The 22,367-nt window shown below is 37.3% G+C and overlaps 1 protein-coding gene across 2 annotated transcripts; it reads right to left on the bottom strand.

Moving 5' to 3' along the window:
• Window positions 1-1,615: 1,615 nt before the first annotated feature.
• Window positions 1,616-21,442, bottom strand: LOC112559414 (coiled-coil domain-containing protein 158-like). 2 transcript variants are annotated; one of them, XM_025230651.1, is made up of 28 exons: window positions 21,116-21,442; window positions 20,485-20,525; window positions 19,096-19,184; window positions 18,601-18,789; window positions 18,277-18,346; window positions 18,066-18,175; window positions 16,519-16,609; window positions 15,794-16,033; window positions 15,339-15,415; window positions 14,782-14,814; window positions 14,429-14,539; window positions 14,224-14,338; window positions 13,961-14,080; window positions 13,576-13,773; window positions 12,717-12,922; window positions 12,178-12,411; window positions 11,700-11,859; window positions 10,952-11,150; window positions 10,038-10,103; window positions 9,460-9,572; window positions 8,987-9,145; window positions 8,178-8,270; window positions 7,521-7,697; window positions 6,840-7,000; window positions 5,817-5,944; window positions 4,354-4,505; window positions 4,038-4,148; window positions 1,616-1,762 (listed from the first exon to the last, which is right to left on the bottom strand). In XM_025230651.1, the coding sequence occupies exons 1-28, from the start codon at window positions 21,405-21,407 to the stop codon at window positions 1,748-1,750; spliced, it is 3,750 nt and encodes a 1,249-aa protein (XP_025086436.1). In that variant the 5' UTR covers window positions 21,408-21,442; the 3' UTR covers window positions 1,616-1,747. The 2 variants fall into 2 exon arrangements, with proteins under 2 accessions (XP_025086436.1, XP_025086437.1); XM_025230652.1 differs by lacking the exon at window positions 8,178-8,270.
• Window positions 21,443-22,367: the final 925 nt, after the last annotated feature.

The following is a 22,367-nucleotide window of genomic DNA, read 5'->3' as shown; positions in this document are numbered from 1 at the left end:
GATGGAGGTTGTGAAGTGATGAGGGAAGCAGGAAGAGAATAATGATGACATTAACCTACGGCTGGGGCGGCCTATTGACTTGGAACCCTTATTTACTCACTTTGGAGCAAAAAACCCAGAGAACGGCAGCGTAATACAGGGAAGTGTCAGATAAAAGCAGTATTTTAAGCAGCCGACAAGTTACCTCCGTTCTGGCTCGTACACAGTCTGGACATGACAGACGTCAAGGTTCACAGCCTGTTAGTGGTGAGGTAGGGTCGAAGTTTATGCCGCCTACTAGCGCCATTATGACTGGGACTAAGGGCTGATGCTTCCAAACTGCTTCTCTACACAAACTGCAATGCAAAAGTACGATGACTGTGTGTACGCGTGTGGGAGTGAAAAAGATAGAGAGACACGGAGACAAAGAGAAAGAGACAGAGAGAGAGAAACAACGACAGTATGGTAGAAGGAGTAATAAAGGCGACAGGAAAATGCAGCAAAGAAGGAAAAGCGGTTTTCCCCACCACCGACGAAAGGCCTCATGGCGCGTTACGTACATACGTAAGCATACACGAACAAGAAGAAATGCTAGTTGCCTAACAATATAGTATTTGGTTGTTATTCCCTTTGATACCCTTGTTTTGTCTCAGCTACTATAGCTGGTACCACGCACGTGTGTAGCAGAAACAAAACCTGGGAACGCAATAAGACTGCCATCACAATATATCAGCAGTTAAGACGTGCCGGACAAATGAGGCTGTAATGCACCCTCGCCTCAAGACACTGATCTATCCCATGTTGAATTTGCAGCGATCTGGCGAAAAAAACGAAAAGAAAGAAAAGAACAAAGCCATGGAATTTCGACGCGAACGGAAAACGTTACTAAATACCAGCAGACAACGTATAAGGTTTGAACGTCGTAGTCATTTACAACAGTTATCTATCTCACTTCCCATCAAGAAAAAAAAAGGTGAGTGGTAGAGGAACTTGAAGACAAAAAAAATAGAAAACCCAAACTTAGATTGCCCACAGATGTCTGCAACTTCTCTAGATGAACAGGCAAAAGAGATTATCCGCGATGAAACTTTATAATGATGTTTTAAACATCAGTTCCAACAACAATAAGGTTACTAATGCGGAATGTCAAGTTTTCTTAAGCCGTCATATCTATAGTTTGGTGAGCACTAAGTCCCAATTGCTGGGGTCAAAGAGAGATAACTTCCGAGGTAGCAAAATAATGTGACATTTGCGATCAACGCCACTCATTGGTTCAGACGGGAAGCAAGGAAGGACGATAATTTTCTTACAGCTAACCTAACACTTTAGGAGTGTCGTGGGAAAATAGCACATTCTCTACAGTCTACAACCACCATCACTGCATTTAATTGGATAAGAATTTAAAACAAAATTTAGGTATATTCACGCGCTGTTTAAATCTGTACACATGCTAGCAAGTATCTATTTAAAATAAACTTACATAGTCTTAGGAAGAGTAAGTTTTTAACGAACACTACAAAAGTTTCGAGTCCAAAGTTTTCAACCTTGCGTGAGTTTGAAATCTTCCTGAGGTACACACGCATGTGGTTTGAAGGGGTTAAATGTAACGAACCGCTGTGCTATCTTTGGTTTTTTAAAAGACGTAGGAAAATGCCAAGGACTGCAGTCTTCCCTAGGGAGCGACGGCGACGGCAGGGTCATCTCAGATGGTCACTCATCTGCCGCTCGTTCTTGCGAACTAACTCCAGCTTCTCTCCTTGTGTCGAGATCAAGTGGGCCATTTCTGCAGAAGAAAGAAAAGTATTTTTTTTTAATGACTATTTACATAGATTGTCACGGAAAAGGAAATTCGCTTCAAAATAGCAAGACAAAAACACAGTGCATTGCTTCCTGAAGGATGAAAGTCATAGGTAAATCAACCATGATAACAAATTTCGAGGAAATCAGGAAATGAACAGTACACTGGACAGCATTTCCAGAAATACAGCAAGATTAAAATGTGTGGTGATTGGGATCAGATAAAAAAAAAAAGGCACAGGGATAACTAGGACTACAAAGACTTTGAATGAAAAAGACAAATTAAAAGTAGAAAAAAGACGACACAAAAATTATTTTATAATAAAAGAAAAAGAAACATGGTGATAAAAGGAAAGAGGAAACATCCTGATTACGACACAATAAATATTCCTCTTGCTTAAAATACTGTCAGGCCTCCGTTCGAAGGTAAAATCTGGATTCTATACTCATTCTAGGAAGTTATGTAGGCGTTTCGCTAACGTACTTTTGTGACATAGCGCCGCACTTACAAGGTTGGCTACTCTGTGAAAGCTGTTGCAAAGTGAGCTACATCCCTGCAAGAAGGCTCTTTCTGCATGACCGTATATCAGGGATTCTCGAAGTGATGCGACCATAGGCTTTTGCCCCAAGATTTACAACACGCAAATGCACCAGACAGGATCCATTTGGCCGTCTCCATTTCATCACGTCGCAAAACGACCCACCCTTCTGCAACAAGAGGGGCTCTATACTGTCCCGAGGAAAACGATGGGTGAGTGGGCGAGACCAGACGAGGCTCTTAGGTTCTTTGAAGGATAAGGAAGAAGAAAAGTATGGGGCCTAATCTAAAATCAGGGCTTAGTACGAAGAATCGGTTAGAAATAATCATGCCCACCATTAGGCTAGGTCTTTAGCTCTTGAGGTGAAGAGTTCTTCTGACCTGACCAGTCCCACTTTTGGCCTAACCTGAATAAGATACCACTTTCCCTCTATGTTCCAGAACTGTTGATTTAACTGACATGCTAACCTGCTTAAAGGGAAAAGTTAGTATTATTTGCTTCGTCTCTGAACAAAACTCAAGATAAATTATTTTTCGTGCGTCCTGATCTCCGCCACTTTGGGCTTTTAGTTTTCTAAATGTCACAGTTGGGATATTGGGTCCACTCACGGCGTTATACGGGGTAGTCGATCGGATGTATACAGCTAGCGCACATCAGCTCTTTCACGACGTCGCCATTCCTTGGTGTCATAGACATACTGACCCTCACTCTCCACATCCCCCTAACGTACGTGCACGTAGGTGTGCAAAAGAATTGAGCATTACATTTACAGGTTAGTATGAAGCGATGAGAGGGAAGGAAACGGTAGTGTGTGTGTGAGCCGAGCGTGTATGTGTGAGAGAGAGAGAGGGCAGATTACAGGTAAGAACATTTTAGCTTTGCATCAGAACAATATTTTAATTTAACTAATGTTGTCTTGCACTTACACCCATATGAGCACATTTAAGAACAGATACATCAAATGACAGATTGTCACAAAGGCCACAAGTAAAACAGAACAAGAGAATAAGAGAAGAGAGTGGCTGCAGAGCAGAGCTTTAATGCCACCCTTTCATAACTTCCCATAGTAGCTCTAAAAGTTTGTTTTCTCAAAGGCTACATTCTCTTAAAAAAAACCCAGCTCATTCAGCTTTCTTATTGCCTGAAAATGAACCTAAAATAGATTGATTCTTCACTTTTTCGTTCCATTACCATTTTTATTGATATGCATCTTTAGACCTGTCCTTGCCTGGATACATTTTTAATTTACAAGTTTATGTATGTAGGGCCAAAAATCAAAACAGTAAAGTCAAAATACACTTAACAGCTTTAACAAAAGTAGCTGCGAGCAGCAGACATATCACTTCTCTCTCTCTATATATATATAAAACAATATTTACACTGTATAGACACTACTATTATGCCCATGACATGTTATGCATCATATTTATGACAACCTGTGATGCCTGCTTTCCACCAGAAATTAAGAAATGGATAAACAGAGAAGGTGTGACCATTGGATGTGCAAGAATGCATGCTGAAGATGTGACAGGAAACTACCTCGCTGTGGTCTGCATCACATTATATGTGTCAATAATTTGATGTGGGGAAAACATGACCAGCAGCCCAGAAATATTACTGTGAAAAATGGTCATGAGTTCATGCTGGGAAGTTATCCAGGCTACTTTCATGAAAGGGAGGCTAGCATGCTGAAATGATTATCACATGCCAAGAGTTTCATACCCTGATTTTCCTGCTGGAGATTATTGCCCATGCGAGTGAGGTGAGCAATCTTCTCCTCCAGACGGCGGCACAGTTCCTGGGTGTCTGGCACACTGAACAGTCCGTCCCCTCCTTTATAAACATGATGATCTTGACAGGTTAATAATGAAAAAAAAATTATATAAATATTTAAAGAACAAAAATAACAAATAATAAGAAAACACATTATAAACACAAACAAATAAGCTAGTGAGCTAAAACTCTTAAGTTGTTGTACACATTTTAAGTCAGCACAGGCAGTCAGTGTTAGAAAATGTGGCATAGGATGACAAACTACCTTGCAGCACAAAAGAAGGACTGGATGATGAAACAGGTGGAGTGGTACAAGTAGAGGGCTTTTCCCAGACACAAAACTTGACCCTTGTGAGTCAGCTTCTGAACATAAGCTTCTCCTGCGCCTACTGGGCGAGTGAGTATTAGACCTTGTACCTATTGTAAGAAAAGCACAAGAAATCATCAATGACTGTGAATTTACATTGTGATGTTTTTGGTATAGTTTACAATGTCACCAATAACAAAATGAAGTTTTAAAAGGTATAGCAACAGGCGGCTTCTCATGTAAAATCATCTTTGTCAGTCTTAGCAGCAAAATCACACGTTAGTCATAATAAATGTAAATTTTGACCCATTTACTTGCCTCCAGGTTTCAGAACCATTGTATAGCACCTTTTTCTCCCCTTATTGACAAGCTCAAGGCACTTCACAAATGACAGGTGTTGTTCACAGAAGTGAAAATAAGTTGATGTCAGAACAAAATGACTGTACTCTACACCAAAGTTCAGCACCCACACACAGCAAAAACAAAATCCGCATGCCAAATATCAAACATTTCATACAAGCTGGAATACACTCCACAGCAAATATAATTCCAAATAGCACATCCAACAGATGGCATCCGTCACACTGCAACGATGAATAAACCTCAGCACACGCAAGAGTTCAAGGATCAACAACAGTCAAGCAAACATGAAGCTGAACTGAACTGCGCCGATCGTCAAGTCTGCTTGTTGAAAAGGAACTGAAGCCACTAACACGGAAAAGGCTCCACATTTCACGTGCACGATGGCAGGCCGATGAAACACTGATTCTACATATAACAATGTTTTGAATTGGTAAGCAAGATCCATTAATAAACAAAAATACAAAATAGAATACCCTTACCATTAAAAAAAAAGTTTGGAATCTTTGAAGAGGTGCTAGAACATTTTTAGGTGAGCCATGTCATTCACATCAGACTCAAGATATTACAAACAGGGAATTCACCTTTTCCTTGCAACTGCAAGACTCTATCATGAAGCACTCTTTTGTGAAATATTTTGAACAAACCAAATTGTGGCATCCACAGTTTTTTCCTCTGCTGCTTTTCTGTTTAGTGCTCACTGAAGGTGAAGTTTCTCTCTTCTCAGAGACCTCTATATGCAGTCTTGGACATAAAATTCAAGTGCACATTCTTGTGGCCTTCCATTTTTTCAAACAGCTTAAGGCTTAGATCCAAGAGAACGGTAACAATCGTTGTGCATACTTGCAAGATTCTTCAAGAACCAAACGCGCAAAATGGTTTGTGTTTTACAATTATGCAAGCATATTTAGTTCGAAGTATGAAAAATTTTAATTAATCTGATTACAATAAAATGCTCTATTTCTAAGGCATAACAGTATTACAGTATGTTAGGCACTTTGTAAACTGTATCAATATTCATTTAACACACACATACACAGAGTAGTTCAAAATAACATTACCAGCTGTTATGCTAGAGATCTCCGATCGAAGAGGGTGTGACATGGTCAGTGAACGGCTGCAGTCCACAAGAGATACTCTATGATTGCGATGTCCTTTGTCTGGGGAGCTGCTTCTGGACCTTCTGCAGCTAAATTATCAGATTTCAAATATTTTAAAATTATGAAATAATAAATCAAACATTGGTTAACTTTTATTTCACTTTCTTAGAACAAAATGAATGATTTCCTCTTTTGCTTCATAGGAAATGTTTTAAGTTTGTGTGTATATGTATCATTCTACTTTCTCCAGGTAGGTTTTTTGGTTTCTCCTTGTCATAATTGGTTTGGGGATAAAATATTTTTTGCACTAAAAATATCATTTACATTAACATTCTTAGGACGTTTTAATAACAAATACAAATGCAAAATGTAAAACATCTTTAGTAATTCTTTCCAGGAAACAGTCATATAAATATCTAACCCTGCTTTTTTAACGTTTTTGTTCAATTTGTGCCTGTCTTACTTAGCAGTGTGCCCAAGCCCTGCATGCAAGACTGAAAGTAATGGTGTAACAGAAGTATAAAATGTTTGCAGAAGTTCTAGGCACATGCAAAGAGACTTCAGCTTTCTGAGACAGTACAGGCTGCTATGTACATTCTTATTAACATCATCTACATGAGCTTTTCAAGTTTATCATGGATAATTATGCCTACATATTTGTAACTCTCCACTCTCTTACTACTTCTCCTTTAATAACTTATTATTAACTTAAAATTAAAACATAAGGCAGTCTTCATTTTTGCGTCAGAGTACACACAGCCCTACACAAAGCACAAAAAAAAACGAGAGAGTAAACCCCCTTAAAGAACTTCCTGATTAGTCTGATAAGTTAAAGAATATCATTAATTGGTAACTATACATTTTAATGCATTCTTTTGAGCAGAAACTGTGAATAGAACTTCGAAAAAGAAGTAATTTCTAGTAAAATTCAATGGTCATTATCTAATAATATTGAGTAACATGAATTTCACTCTCAGAACTCACTTCAAGCTGTCGGTTCTGGCTGGGGCAGGTGAGGAGTGTGCCCACAGAGGTCTCTCTCCTGAATTCATGTTCAGTTTCTTTTGAGCAGCTATCATTTGCCGCATCTCGCCCAGCAAGGCCTTTAACTCTCTTCCTGCTTCCATGTATCTGTCTGCTGTTTGCTGCACATTGTAGTGCAAAAGTGATCATGTCAAGGTTGTAAAATGGCATAATTCACGTATGTTTTAGGAGTCGGCAGCAATTCTGTCCAAGGGCAGACTTAATCTTTAATGCTAATTTGCACAATCCTCTTCTCAGTGAAGATAACTCTAATAGCATCTTCTTAAAACAGCACATATCTGTGGAATGTAACACCTGACAGAACAGAATCCAAGATCTGGTAAATTTTCTATGTCACACAATCTCAGCATGAGGGCACTACCTGTTCATGCACCCATAATACCTCATGGCAACTGTTCTGGCAAAAAAGCCACAGTGCAGTTGGAGAGGAAGAAAAAGGTATTTCTGGCAAGAAAATCTCTAATCAATGTGTAAAAGCTCAAACAGCATCTAAATGGCCTTAGATCATAGTTTAAAATGATAACCTTGAACCATGCATGAACCTCACCTTAATATTGCAGATGTAAATGTGTTCTTGAAACAAATGAGAGGAAAAAAACTCAAAACTTATCAAATATTAACCTTGTTGCTGTCTGTTTTCTGTTTGTTGGTGATCATCTTTTGAGGAGGTGTATCACAGCTGCCTTCTGTCAGTCTGGGAGAATTTGAAGAACTGGTTGTGCCACTATCTTTACTGGCTGTTGGAATCATCCAGGACACTCCAGGCACAATGCGATTCTGTGTCATTTGCTCTGTTTCCTGAAGATCATGCAGCTTTTAATTTTTGCCACAGTAAATTCATAATGTCAGACGTTATGTGACTTCATTTGATTGCCTTATTTAATATTTGTATTTACTTTCAGCTTTTCGTTCTGGATGAAATAAACATTCCTCAATACAGCATTGTGTATAATTTAAAAAATACTGGTATGCACAAGAGCTTCATTTAACTCTATGATCTAAGAATGATACTAGCATCATATTTTAAGCACAGCTAAATAAATGATAACTTCTTATGTAATTGTTTCTGTGCTTTTGTTACAGAAAACAAGTTATAAGTAGTAATGATTTTCAGAAGACAGACACAATGATGATCAAATCTGTATTAGTAGTATAGGTATTAAAGATGAACAGCATTAGAGGAAGACTACTGACATGTTAGAGCCATGTGCTAGCCAGCGATAGGTAAAAACCAAGAGAACAGTCCACGATAAGGACACTGAGTGTGATACTAAATACCTTGAGATGCAGCTGATGTCTAAGTTTTATTGTAGCAATCTCTTGTTCATACTTCTCCAGCTGAGCTTGTGATGAAGCACTTTTGATGGCTTCCTGTAGTTATCAGAGAAATCATCAAAGCTCTCTGGATCAGTTTAAAAAAAAGACCTGCTGTTTCTCAAATTTTGTAGGCAAGTGACAATGGAAAATTAGGTATGGAAACATTCACCAAAAGAAAGTGACTGAACTGTAAAATTCTAAAATCCATCATGCCTTTCATTTCTAAAGGAAACAAAAAGGCACATTAAGTCAAAGAATGAATTACTTTTTGATCAGTGGTTTGTGCAATACTTAGCAGCTTCAAAAATATAAAGTACAGATGCTGACTTCCCTTTTTGCCTGGAGGGTTAAATGGTGGAAACAGCAGGTGAAGCCTTAATATTCTAAAGCATTGTTGGCTAAGATATAAATATATGAAAAAAGAAAATGAAAGACTATGAGCTTGACTTCTGATGGTATCATAAACAAGCTCTGTATTTGATGAGCACACCTACTACACAAAACATCAAAGCAGCCTGGATCACTATATAAGCACAATGCAATATATATATATCTCTAAAGATGTTTATATTCTAATATGCTATAGACTAGTTTTGCATAAAAATGCACCTGGAAAAGAAAAGCAGCAAAAACTAACACTGTTCTCAGCTAAAAGATAAGTAGATTAGACAGCTGGTGAGGTTCCTACAAATTAGATTTTGTCTCGCTCATGAAAATCTTGGGCTAAAAAGCATCAGCACCTACAACTGGGCAGACTACATTCGGGATACCTTCTCTAACTTGTCCTGCAGTAGCTTAACCTGCTTGGTGAGCTGACCATTCTGGGTCTGACTAGCCACCAGCTCTTCTGTCAATTGGTTGCTGTGAAGAAGAGACTGTGCCAGTGAGGACTTCAAGCTGTCCTTGTCTCTTTCTACCATTGTTTTCTCCTGTGCAATTATTTGAATGGAATATACAAACAGGTTTATTATTTCAGTTCACTGTCCCAGTCCTCGGTTAATGTTAATAAGAAAATATTCACTTGGTACACTCATAAGCCTTTGATGGTGAGCATCGTATCTAGTTAGACCTTTTAACATGCCATGCATTATCAAGAATTTCTACCTAAATTATTCTCCAGATATAACTACTTTAAAACAATCTTTCGTTTATTTCTTGAATATTCTAAGAATTTATTGGTAAAAAAAATGGTTTTCAAAATTCTTCTGAACCAAAAGCATTTAACAAGGAAATGTAATTTTACCTTTGCTAATGTCTCATACTTCTCCTCCAGTTTTCGAAGTTTAGACCTCACGCTGTCCACTTCACTTCTCTTTGCTGTCATCTCCTTCTGTATTTTGTCAGCCACTTTGACAGCTATCACCAGAAAATATTTGTTATATGTCTATGGTATAAAGTAGTATGCTTTAAAGCTACAAAGTTTCTGTAGCCTTTCTATATTTCAACATGAACAGCATAATTATAATCACAATTTTCTTCATGCCATTGTTTGATAAGCCAATGGTTTCAATCTTCAATTTATCAAACATTTGTCCAAACATAGATGAAATGAATTAAAAGCTATTGTTAAGACCATAGCTAGAACCATAGGTGATGACAGCAGCATGATTAACCCAAAACTTCCTGCACCACTTTCCAGCAATATCTGACGTGGATGATCAAAAGGTTCATCAAAGCTTCTGTGGTTCCTGAGATAAAAGAGCCTCTAAATAATCTCTTTGACCAGATTTATTTCTCCAGTCACACTCAAGCAACAGTTGCTCCATGTAAAGACCTGGACATGATGCTGACAGAGACATCAATTCTTTTCTAGATACTCACCTTTTTGATCAACTGAGTCTTTGCTTTTCAAGGCTCTCTGTGTCAGTTTGTATTCATGCTCTGCTTCTGAAGAATAAAAAAAGAAAGAAAGCATTATGCTTGAATCCATAAAAAGCTGGCTCCCTAGTTAGTTCTTACAAATATTGGATGGCATATAAAGGCCATGTCCATACCTCTCTACAGATTTGTGTCAAAATGATATGCATGTTTCATCAGAAGAGTTCTCCCAGTTCCTGTCTTTCTACTGATTCAGTGTGCCTGCTTGAAGAACCAAGAGAAGGAGGCAGTCCTTTGTTTTTTCAGACATGATATCTGAATGCTAGTATGTGTGTGTGGGGTGGAATAAATTGATTGTATGTGGGTCTTAATGGGATGCCTATGAATGTTTGATGGTGTTATCAGTTGTTGATGTCATACTAAGCATTTTGTTTGATTATTGATTAGTTATAACTGTTGTGAGCTGCTTTCTGACTGCTCTCTGGGACAATAAAGGTGCATGGTAAATGTTACATGTGTGATATTTATCTCTTGTGACACTTATTTATTTAAAAAATAAGCCAAGTAAAGAAAAGACTTTTGTCATGTGACAGGTTTCCTGGCGAATTTTGTCTTAACTATGTGTTTGTGTGCATGTGTGAGAGTGTGTGTGTGATTAATAAATTGTAAGCTACTCTCTACTTCTTTCTCAACTTCCCTTATTGTCTTTAATTTTTGACATTTTCAGCTATTTCAATTTGATAGGTAGCAAGAACTCATTTGATGACTATTAACTAGGAATGTTAACTGCTCTAATGCAGATGTGACATGGGTAAACAAAATTATTCTGACTAGAGGCCATACACCATTTTTACATTTTAAAAAAAAGTCTGAAAAAAATTCTATGGCTCATCTCTAATGAAAAGCCTTGCACCTACCTTTCAGTTTTGTTTCAAGCTTCATCACTTCCTTTGCCCGCAAATTCTTTAGTTTAGCCATCTCTCGTTTCAACAAATCTCTAGCCTGTGTGATCTTGGCAACCTCCATCCTACTGTCCCTTAGTTCCGAAAAAAGGCTATCTTTCTCCTGCTGCAAGACAGCCAGCTCTTGAGCTTTTCTCCCAGCTTCTTCTAACACCTGAAAATTAAATATTTAAATACACAAACTGAATGTAAAAGTAGTATGTAGTACTGTCATGCATATGTTGTAAACAGAGATTTGTAAACAATGTTATTACTATATATCCATATCTGTTGTTAACACAAAAAACCTCCCTCACCCAGTTGAGATCATGTGTATCCATGCCTATGGATTCTTGACAATACTTTCACGATTTCTCATATTCTATCCCTTAGTTCACAGAATAGAGCACATTTATCACACTTATTTATATGCAAGACATTTTGAATCTAAACAATATTTTCCTACACAACTCTCATCAAAAATGCAAACAAAATTTAGCTCCGACTGGATGCATTTATGAAATGTAAGTTTACCCTGATAAGAAACATTACAGTGCCCAAGATGTTAGCTTTACATCTGTTCCAAACCAATTTATCGTCAAATTTATTTTCAGAACTTAAGCATGCAAGAATTCTCACACACACCTTTTTCTCACACACATCCATATATACACAAACACAACATGATCTCTCTCTCTCTCACACATACACACATATTCATGACCTTGATTCTCTCCTCTTCCAAGTCTTTGATGCGTTTCTCTCTAAGCTTCATCTTTTTACTCAGAGCATCATGAGATACTTTCATTTCTTCAAGGGCTTCTGTCTTTGCTTCAACTACTTTTAGAAGGTGTTCTCGCTCTTCTCGCATGTTATCACTTGTCCTACAAAGATGGTGATAGAAATATGAAGTACAAAAGAAAATCACTTCTAAAACGTGAAGATGATTTGACAGCACCATATTTGTTATACCACGAGTTCAGCTTCCACAAAGAAACAACAACAAAATAAAGTTAAGACAAAGACTCCAAAATAGTAATTAAACATATAAAACAAAAAAATTAATATAAAAGTTGCAAACAAAATAAAGCATTTTAGCATTCCTCTATTTTTAAGTTATACAAAGCCTAAACAGCCTGTTTCATTTCTTTATATTGATTGACTGAAGCATGCAATTTATAAATATGTCTTCACAGATTTACCTTGTGTTGACTTCCATCAAATGGGTAATGCTCGATGACTGTTGGCGTACGGTTGACAGGATGTTTTCTTTCTCCTCCAACTGAATAGTAGCATGCTCTACAGCTAGCCTCAGACTTCCAGCCTCCATGACTTTTTCTTCTAGTAGTCTGCGAGTGTGTTCCAGGTCATGGCGTAAGCGCTCAACTTGGCTACGTTGATCTTCAAGTTGTGCTGACAGTTGAAGCTTTTCTGTCCTAAGTATTTAAAAAAACAAACCAGACACATCTTCATTTTCAGTCTGTAAATCTTTTTTTTAATAATTCTTTTGCATAATTTTATTATGAATTTCATGACAAAGTGAAAAATAGGATAAAGAAAGGAGAGGTGGGGCGGGGCATACAAAACTAAGCCACATTTAACTCAAATAACAAAACTCTTTGCTAGATTTAGGATGTAGAAAACAAAAAAGAAAATCAAAACTAAAACTACAACTACACACCTTGAAAGAGGATTCAAAATGAAAAATAAACAGAAAAAAGATTTAAAATGCTATAATTACCTCAGTGCATCTCCCTGGGCCTGGGAGGAATGCAGATCCAGACGAAGGTCACTTTTTTCTTGCTTGAGGGTCTCTGCCTCCATACGTGTTCTCTCATACTCAGCTACTAGCCTGGAGTGTTTGTCATTTGCAGCTGACAGCTGAGATGACAGTGTTTTGACCTGATCAAGGTAACGGTCTCGCTCCTGCTTCTCAGCACTTACCACCTGTTGATGCCAAAGCATATTGACTAAATTACTGTGCATCTACAGTCATCTGGCTATAATACAGCAGCCTGACATGGTTTTGGTGGATGTTCTGATTATGAATATATAGTATGGAAGATTTTTATGATTGTTAAACACTTATTTGCATTCTGTCTATAGCAAAGCAGCTTACCTATGTGATGTAGTTTCAGGTAAACTCTCCCTAAACAACTGGCTCAATTTTATGGCAGTATTCATGACAACTGCTCTAATTAATAGTAACAATATGTAAAAATATAAATTAACAGTTTACAGCAAACTGCACATTGAAGCTACAGCTAAATATTGTAGCTATAATTAACCTATTCTGTAAGAGAATACGCCCAATCAAGAAACTTCTAAATAAATAAAAAAATTAAACTTTTATGCACTCTGCATCAAAAAAAGCTCAATAATGCTATTTTGAGGCAACACAAGTATATGAGACTTCAAGCAGAAAGTAACGAAAAAACAGGCAATTAATGCACAGTTTTGGCTATAAAACTCTGCTAGCCTTCATCAAAATACCATCCACTTATTTTCTATAAACCAGACTTCAATACATTGCACCACTACTCACATGAGTAATAAGATGCAAAAAAAAAATCTACTCTCAGCTTACAAGAAATACGTACCCGGTCATGCATTTGTGCAGAAGCTTCTTGCTTCACTATCTCCAGCATGCGCTCCAGTCGCTCCACTTCCTGCTGTTTGTTTGACAGCTGACCCTCCAGACCCAGTGCCTTCACACGCAACTCCTCTTCTCGCTCTCGCTGCTTCCTCACACGATCTCTCTCTGATTCTAGGTCATTTTCTAGGCGGGATAGTTGTAACTGCAGCCAAATGACAGTCTGGGTATATTACAACAAATCCACTTTTTTTTGGCATAAAGCAGCTGGATGCAAATAGAAAATGCACTTGAGAAAAACCTTACAATAACTGTGGTGCATCCTACCCTGAAAACAAAAAAACTCTTCCCACCCACAAAAAAAAACAACAACAGAGAGTGTCAAAATTTACCTGAAGGTCCTCAACTTTAGTGTCCAGAACAGCCTTGCTTCCAGCAGCCTCAGTTTTCTCAGCTCGTGCTTGAATCAACTCCCGCTGAACATCATCAAGTGAATTTTCTAAAGCCTGCCTCTGCAAAAAAGTGACAACAGCTCAGAGCCACCACACTAACAGCCAAAAGAAAAAGAATGCGATAACAATGGGAAAAGAACCCAACATAAATTTCGCACACATCTTGTGCTACATTAACTACCTAGAAGAAGCCAAGGACCAACCCTTTCTTGCCACCTTGCATTGTCATCAGAATAATCTTGTTTTATTTGTTTCAGTTTGGCTTCAAGCTCTCCGATGGTCTCATTTTTCATTCGATTCTGTTGCTGTTGCTGCTCCCTGTGAAAAAAAAAGCAAAACCCATGTTCTGTTTCTGCCTACAAAATACCTTAATATCAATATAAATATTACCATCCATCAGTCACTTACTCAAGCATTTGAAGCTGTGATTGCAAGATAGCTGCCTGCTTTCTGGCATTCTTAGTTTGTTCGTTTGCCTCTTCAAGTCGTTTAGCATGTTCTGATGTCAACTGATTTAACCTGAACAAAAGACCGTTGCTCAACAATGTCAGAGGAGATAAAGTTCAAGCTTTTATTAATCAGATACAATAAAAAGCTAAGAAAATGTTTACTACCTCGATCATTGGACCAAATAGTTACCACCATCTTTCACACATATGCATGTACGCACACACACACACAAACATAAAAGCACTATCTCTGAAAATAGCAGTAGCTTAGCTGCTTAAATGTTCTGGTACAATGTAGGCATCAAACCTTACTTTTGGAATGTGTCTTCAGATTCAGCCTTGAGTCTGAAAAGATTGGAAACCATCACTTTGGTTTATAGTCTAAAGGCTAAACAAATCTATGCCACTTCCCTCCCAGACATATGTTATGAAAAAGTTTGTGCTTTAAAGCAAAGGAGGTCAAACCCACAAATAATTTGAAGAATGATATTGGTAAATAAGGATAATACATGCTGGAAAATCTATTGGCATACAGTTGACTTCAACTGTTTCTATAATTCCTAGAAAAACCAAACATCAAAAAAAAGGAAAGATTGGGGGTGGGGGGTAAAAACTGGTGTTGTACGCCAAGCCAGCAGCTAATGCTATTTTTTTGGCAAATTAGTCAGCATTATAAACAGATGCCAAATGCAGAGAAAAAAACAGTGAGCCTGAGACAAGAACTGAACCCAGGACAGCCAATCCTCACTGTATTGGTGACAGACGCTAACCACTGTGCCACTGGACCACCCAAGGAAAGATGGGGGGAGGAGGGTGGGGGAGTGCACATGGTCAAAAAGTAGGATAAATACCATTCAAAAGTCAAATACCTTTCTTGGGAGTCACGAATTACCACTTGTTCTCTTTCAAACATTGTCTTCTTTGCATCATTGATATCCATTTCAAGCTGAGGATAAACACAAGCACATTATATATGATGTATGCATCTTATCACAAATAGGTTTATGCACAACAGCTTTGTAGGCCATGGCATTTATCTAGCTGTTTGCCCTATATGACCAGTCCTAGCAGACCAGCATTACCATTTGTCAATTGGTAGAGCTCATGGGATGTACATACATATGTGTGTATTATACAATATGTATTATGTATTGAAAAAGAAAAATTCTACAAATGCTGGAATTATTACCTATCAATAAAGCCACATAATGAGATAAATGGGTTAAGGATGCTGGATATAAGCATAAAAGGCCTACAGGTAATGCAGTAGTTCACCTGACAAACCTACACCACAGCAACTATGTCTTTGATTTTATCCCCATACCTGTGAAATTTTATGGTGCTGTGCAGAGACCTGGTCATCAAGTTCCTTTAGACACCTTTCCAGGACCAAAACTAGAGCCGATGCACTGAGACTGCTGCCAACAGGCTCTCCTTCCAGATATGGCTGTCCTCGTGCCCTTTCACGTGTTGCAAGAACAGTCCTAAGCTGGGTCAGAAGCATTGTTGTAGATGCACAGGTCTGACTGCTGGACTGTGCTTGCTGAGTTACATCACTGAGAGCCTATTCATGTACAAAATGGCTAAGGTTAAAATGTGGCTAAAGTCAGAAACTGAGAGCCAAAATAGTAAAATAAATGTCAAAGATCAAATGTATACAACACAACAATGGCTTAGTCTAGGACTATTCAAAAAAAAAAACAAGTACAATATCAATGACAGGAAATCGCACAGCATGAAGCAAGCTTTAGCGCATTTTCTTTGTACTTGGATGTCAACAACAGGAAAATGTGAATTGACTTTATATTTTACTGTTTTTCATAACTGATAACGCATATTTTTGCATAGTCCTGGATTTTGCCATTGTTCTGCTTCATACATCTGATCCCCAAAAATATAGCTTTTTAAAAGTTGTGCTCTTTTTAAGAATTCAAAGTCTATATTTAATCTTTCTATATTGCATGTTCTGGAAAAGGCAACTCTTGAACCTCTATAATTTTTTTTGTTTGAAGATGCCTAATTATGGATCAAAACCATCAATGTGCATACCTCCTCCTGAGCCCTGCATTTGTCCTGAAGGTGGACAAGGGAACTCTGCAGCTTTGCAACAAGCATTTCTTGTCCCGTTGCTTCCTTCTGTCTGTAAACAGGCCATCACAACTAGAGATCAAGACATATCTTGTCAACAAATCCTGCTAAGTTTGATTGCAGCAAACACAAGATGTCATGTTAACTGATTAACATTGAAGTTCTTGATGTCTCTTTGGACAAAAGTGTCAACATGTTGCTCTGTCAGGTAGAAAGATGTAGAAGAAAATGAAAATTAAAAAAAAAATGTATAGTTAAATTAATATTTCTTTTTTGCTGGAAAAAATAGCTTAAAAATAATATAAAAGATTCCTCAAAGGCAATATTTTAAAAGTTCACTATAGCTTCTCTATAACCAATGAATCTCTTGAGCTTTTTTAAACAGGACAGCATTTTCCACCTTTCACTGACAAGGTCTGTGCTTAAAACAGCTAAATCAATCAAATGTTAAATCTGAATAGAGCATAATATGTCAGTACAATTAAAGGAAAAGGTTGGGAAATAGCATGTTTGACTTAAATGACAGTGACATTCTGTATCCTTTTCACTCAATATTAGGCTTGCAAAACAATTATTTAGCATCACATCAACCATGCCGCTCTAGACCTATAAAAGGAGGTTGTCAAGTTCTGTTGATAACTGACATCATCCAACCAATTCAATGTAAGTAAATACTTTCAGTTTCCCAACTGTGGTTTTTGTAAAACTGGCATTATGGATCTAAAGATTAGGCCACATGATTTTGAACGGAAGTACAGAGAGGAAAAGCTAAATGAAGTGGAGAAGAACAGCATAACAGACAATGTCCTTTTTGTCAAAATTAATGGTGCTACCAACCTCACAAATTAGAGGAGTTTGTTTTCCTCCATGAAAGAGTATGAAACATGTAAATAAATGGCTCCTTTGAAACTCAAACTTTTAAATAGAAATGATTCAGAAAATCATATCTATCCTATAAGCAAGTGGTTCTCAAAGTATTTCAGACCACAGACCACTTTACTAAAGTAAAAAATACAGCGGACCACTAAGGCCTAAAATCACTCTGTACCATGAATTCAAAATTTAAATTGCCGCATTTGTTTCATTACAATTCAAAACTAAATGTACTTTTGAGACAGTAGTATAGTAATAAGTTTATATAAAATTACATACTTCACAAAGTACACATACAAATTAAAAATAAGGAAGTGCACTTAGTTACTATAAGGGTAACAGATGACACGGTTAAATGATGCAATGCTCGTGCTCTGACATAAAAACTTAGTTGGTAAGCGAGCATTTTATGTGAACAAGCAGTTGGGCATCGAAAAAATTAAAACTCATGTGAAATCAATACTGGACTAATTAGTGTATATGACCATTTGCACATCACTTTGCTGACATACGATGACCATCAGCCGCAGAGCACTTAACTTACGTGTGCGGCCCACGTGGTCTACGGACCACACTTTGAGAACCACTGATTTAAGCCAAACTTGCCATTTCCCATAAAAGTGAATGAACTATACCTGAGCTCAAGTACAGTGTCTCTGTTAACAATCGTTTCATGAAGCTTGGCCTTGAGCTCCTCAATATTTGTTCTAAACTGACATTTCTGTTGTTCTGCTTTATCTGTGGCCTGGAACGTAATAAAAATATGAATAAAAATATGATATAAAAAAGAACATAGAAGCAAAAAAACAAGCAGGACATGACCCAGAATACCAATTATTTGCATACCTCCTGCAAACGTTTTCGCAGTTCAGTACACTGTTCCTGAGATTCTTTCAAAGCTCTTTCCAAATGGGATCTGTAAAAGCAAAAGTACAAACTATAATCTGATATAAAAATGGCATGCACCTACACCATTTCTCTTTCCACTCTGAAACTTGTGTAAGATAAATCTAAAGAGTCACAGCTTTATTCATTTAAGAAGCACCTTTACTTGTCTAGATAATAGGCAAAAAAAGGTGTCTGCTTAAAATAAAATAAACATGACAAAACATCCAAGCCATTGCCCATAACCTTATCCTTAGACAAAACATAAAATTACAGGACACTCACGGTGGAACAAATTCTAGTCCTCTTCTTGTGCCATTGTAGGCTGACAATTCAGAGGCAGGAATAGTTGTAAATGCAGACTTGAAAGGACTGGAAAAAGTTATGTTGGAAAAACCCCGAGCTGCTGATGTGTCAACAAACAACTGACTCTGTAAACGCTCTGTCTCACGCCTTTGGTTTTCAAGCTGCAACCTATTCAATGCTTAAATGATGAACCTGTCACCCATTCATGAAGGCATGTATGCACATTTGGCACCTTAGTTTTCTGATGAATCTGCATTTTTACACATTCCTGTCCACCTTAATGTGTTTTCATGCATATGTATGCATGTGCATATAAGTTCATGCACTCATGAGAAAAACATGAGTAAACAAAGGTCTACAATATACTGTTAAATAATTTTTTTCAATATATACACAAATTATCCAATATATGATTCAAACCACATAAAAGCAAGAAACATAAGATATAATAAATATAAATAAATATAAGATTACCTTAGATCTGTAATGGTTTTCTGGTCTGATGATAAGTCAGCAAGGGAACTGCTAAGAGATGGTATAGAAGGAGATGTTGCCTGTTTGACCTGAAGAAAACCCAGCCAAAGCTACATATGATATGGATAGCATGATGGATACAAAAAGATGCTAATCATACAAATTCATCATCTGATCTAATTTATAAAATCTATGTTACATGATGAACTTGTTTTTGAATTTATGCATCCAAAAATCAAGACAATTAAACATCCATTTTGACAAATGTTAAGGGAAAAAACAGAATCAACAAAACTATTATTGTTTTGAGTCACAGGTGGGTGATAAGAGAGGAATATCCATTACAGGATAGACAGGACATATGTAAGTACATGATGGGACAGATATGTATGCTTCTCTTCATTTGCACATGGCCTATGTGGACTATTGTGGAGAATTATGTATACATGTGACCATCACTCCTAGACTATGGTAGATCACTCCCAGTTTGATGTCAGCTGTTGCAATGCATAGTGTTCTTCATCCAATAATATAAAAAAAATCATCAAAGTTGATGTGTACTGTTCAGGCACACAAGTGTCTAACATTTTTCTATACATTTCCAAAGGATGAGCAAATGAAAAAGCTTTAGATGGTAAGAATTCACTTGAATTTACGAGTTTATTTGTTCCTGTGCAATTATGTCTGAGTGTGTAGACACTTTAAATTGTAAATGCACCTAATTTCAAAAATGCAGATTGTGCTCAGAGAGAACAGCAATGAGAGGCAGGCTGGGATTGCACATGTTACAAAAGTGGTGAAACTATAGATTGACCAAAGAAAGCAGGTTAATTTTTAATTAGATAATTTTGTAAGGCCAATGAATAATGTTACATATCTCAAAATGGCGCTTGGAAGCTCCTTTTTAAACGATAAAAAGTAAATAAAACAACCCACTATACAAGAAGATATTTACACTACATTAAACTACATAGTGCAAACTGAAACATCTTGATAAAAATAAAATGTATCCATACTACAATAGGCCTTCTTATCCATGTAGATGCCATGTTAATCACAAACGTATAATAAACAAAAATTAAGCAATCAAACTTGTTGAATTATTTTTCACCTAAGTATAATGGCTAGATATGCAATATTTTCAGGCTAGAAGAAACGATTGTGTGTACATGCCTACTGATCCCTTCCACCCTAGCAGATGCCCAGAACCAAAATGAATTCACTTAACTGTAAAATATATTGTGGCATTCAAAGTATAATTCAAAGGATGACCTTTGCCCACTACTGTGGTTAATCTTTACTCAATATTTTACTACCTGTAGTTGACAGACTTAAACAGCTGATTAAAAAGATTTTTTAAATTGTATATTGTTATATTTTATATTGTACCTCTAAACTGCCACCATCTGAGCTATTCAATGCAGATGTTCCTGCAATGGGACAAAAATTATTAGACAGTTATATTTGTCAAATACATTTCTATTCCTCCATAAGTTTCCATATAGTAATCATAATATGTATAGTTGTTAACAGTGTAAGTTGATAAGAAACCTGTAAAAGATGTTCTTTAAAGTATTGTGCATTTTGATGTGAAGAATCTTTGGTCACTAATCCAAACATTGTATTTATGATAGCTCTTTTTAATGTGTGTACAATCTGTCTAGAGAAAATGGTTTTCTACATTTGAGAACATATGTAAGCAAGTATGCATGCACATTTAATGGTATTGATTCTATTGCTAAAAATTCACTGTCTTAAAATTTACTTTGCTGCTACCATCACTATGCCATCTTATAAAAAGATAAGAATTATTGAGAACAAAATGCATAATTTCATAAAAGACCACTAATCGGGAAACTTTACTTCCAGAAAGAATGAGCCAAAAATCTATTTAGTTGATCATTCAAGAGCCTTTTTCGCTCTAGGCGTGAAATATAATTAAGACACAACGTCATAATATATATTCTTATGCTGAATTGTTTGGCGCAAAATCAAAAACATGTCCAATCTTGCACCTTACCAAGCTGTGATAGCGCAGAAAGGGTAGCTGACCGCAGTTTATTTCCTTCGATTTCCAGCTGGCGTATCTGTTCGGCAAAATCGTGACTTGAAGAATATTTTGAAAATCTCATGGAAGATTCAGGTGCAGTACAGACAATTGGAGTCGTTGAGAAAGTTGATGGTGTAATAACATAGCTCGCGCTAAGCGTAGAGGACCGAACTATCGGTGGTACGGAAACTGAAGCTGCTACAGCTTCAGAAGTATGAACAAATGCATTGCTTAAAGGGGAATCGCAGGACACGGTGTCCATTATTGCACAGATTAAGTGGCCACTTGATAATAAAGCATCGCGAGGCAAAGCTCCTAGCGACGCTCAACAGCTACCTCTGGTTGTCTGTTTTCATAACAAGCGGGTTTCCGCTCGCGCATGCGGTTTCCAACAGGTCAAGGTCACTCAGTCGCAAACCGATGCTGTCAAAAGTTCACATCCGCCTGTGCGACCTCGAGGGGAAAAAAACAGTGGTACGTAAACCGAAACTAAAATATATGGTCCTTAGTGCAGTTAGGCACAGCTTTCTTATCGAATAACAGTCGTTGTATAATGGCCGTTACACAAATGACGTACCAGCAGGCGGAGCTGAGCTATGATGGCATTGTGATTTCACTCCGCTTCTGTCGTCTGCTTACTTCAGTCAGACCATGGACTCTCGTTATAACCGAAGCAAAAAAAAAACAAAAACACTTAAACTCCTATTACCCGGATATTTGCTCAGCTCATTAACGGCACACAACTCCTCACCTCAATGAACAATCAATTATAGATCCAAAGATCCTAGGATTGACGCATGTTGAAGGACGTTGACGAAGGGACATTAAAAAAAGATGGAAGCTAGATCAAAATAAAGAGGAATTACTGTTACAGTCTGTTCGTTTTTCGTCTTGTGTGAAGCGTATTGAGGTTGCGTCCACACAGGGAAATGTTTGTTGCAATTATTACATAGTTATTATCGGTCATCATAAACATTATATCAAATTATATTTAAAGTATTCTATTTCCTTTTAACTATCTACTGTCTGAGAATAACGTACTGTGCTTTGTTGAAAGTCTACGTTACGCCCATCTTGACAGTGGCGTAGGAACCAGGGGGGCAGCGGGGCAGCCGCCCCCCCCCCAGGAAAATACAGGGTGGGCAGGAATATCCTTTTGCCCCCCCCCCCCCAATATTTGAGACGTAATTCCTCACAAAGAGCAAAGAACAGAAGAAAGGTA

The sequence above is a fragment of the Pomacea canaliculata genome, linkage group LG3 (assembly GCF_003073045.1).
Source record: "Pomacea canaliculata isolate SZHN2017 linkage group LG3, ASM307304v1, whole genome shotgun sequence".
NCBI lineage: Eukaryota > Metazoa > Mollusca > Gastropoda > Architaenioglossa > Ampullariidae > Pomacea > Pomacea canaliculata.
This window is presented reverse-complemented; position numbering and strand designations above follow the sequence as displayed.

Bases quoted from the DNA above. Each gene is read 5' to 3' on its own strand.
- LOC112559414 (XM_025230651.1), bottom strand. From the start codon at position 21,407: ATGGACACCGTGTCCTGCGATTCCCCTTTAAGCAATGCATTTGTTCAT. The intron at 18,176-18,276 runs GTATGCAAATAA...ATTACGTTCCAG, and splicing joins TGCGAAAACGTTTGCAGGAG to GCCACAGATAAAGCAGAACA. The intron at 5,945-6,839 runs GTGAGTTCTGAG...CTGATAATTTAG, and splicing joins GCCAGAACCGACAGCTTGAA to CTGCAGAAGGTCCAGAAGCA.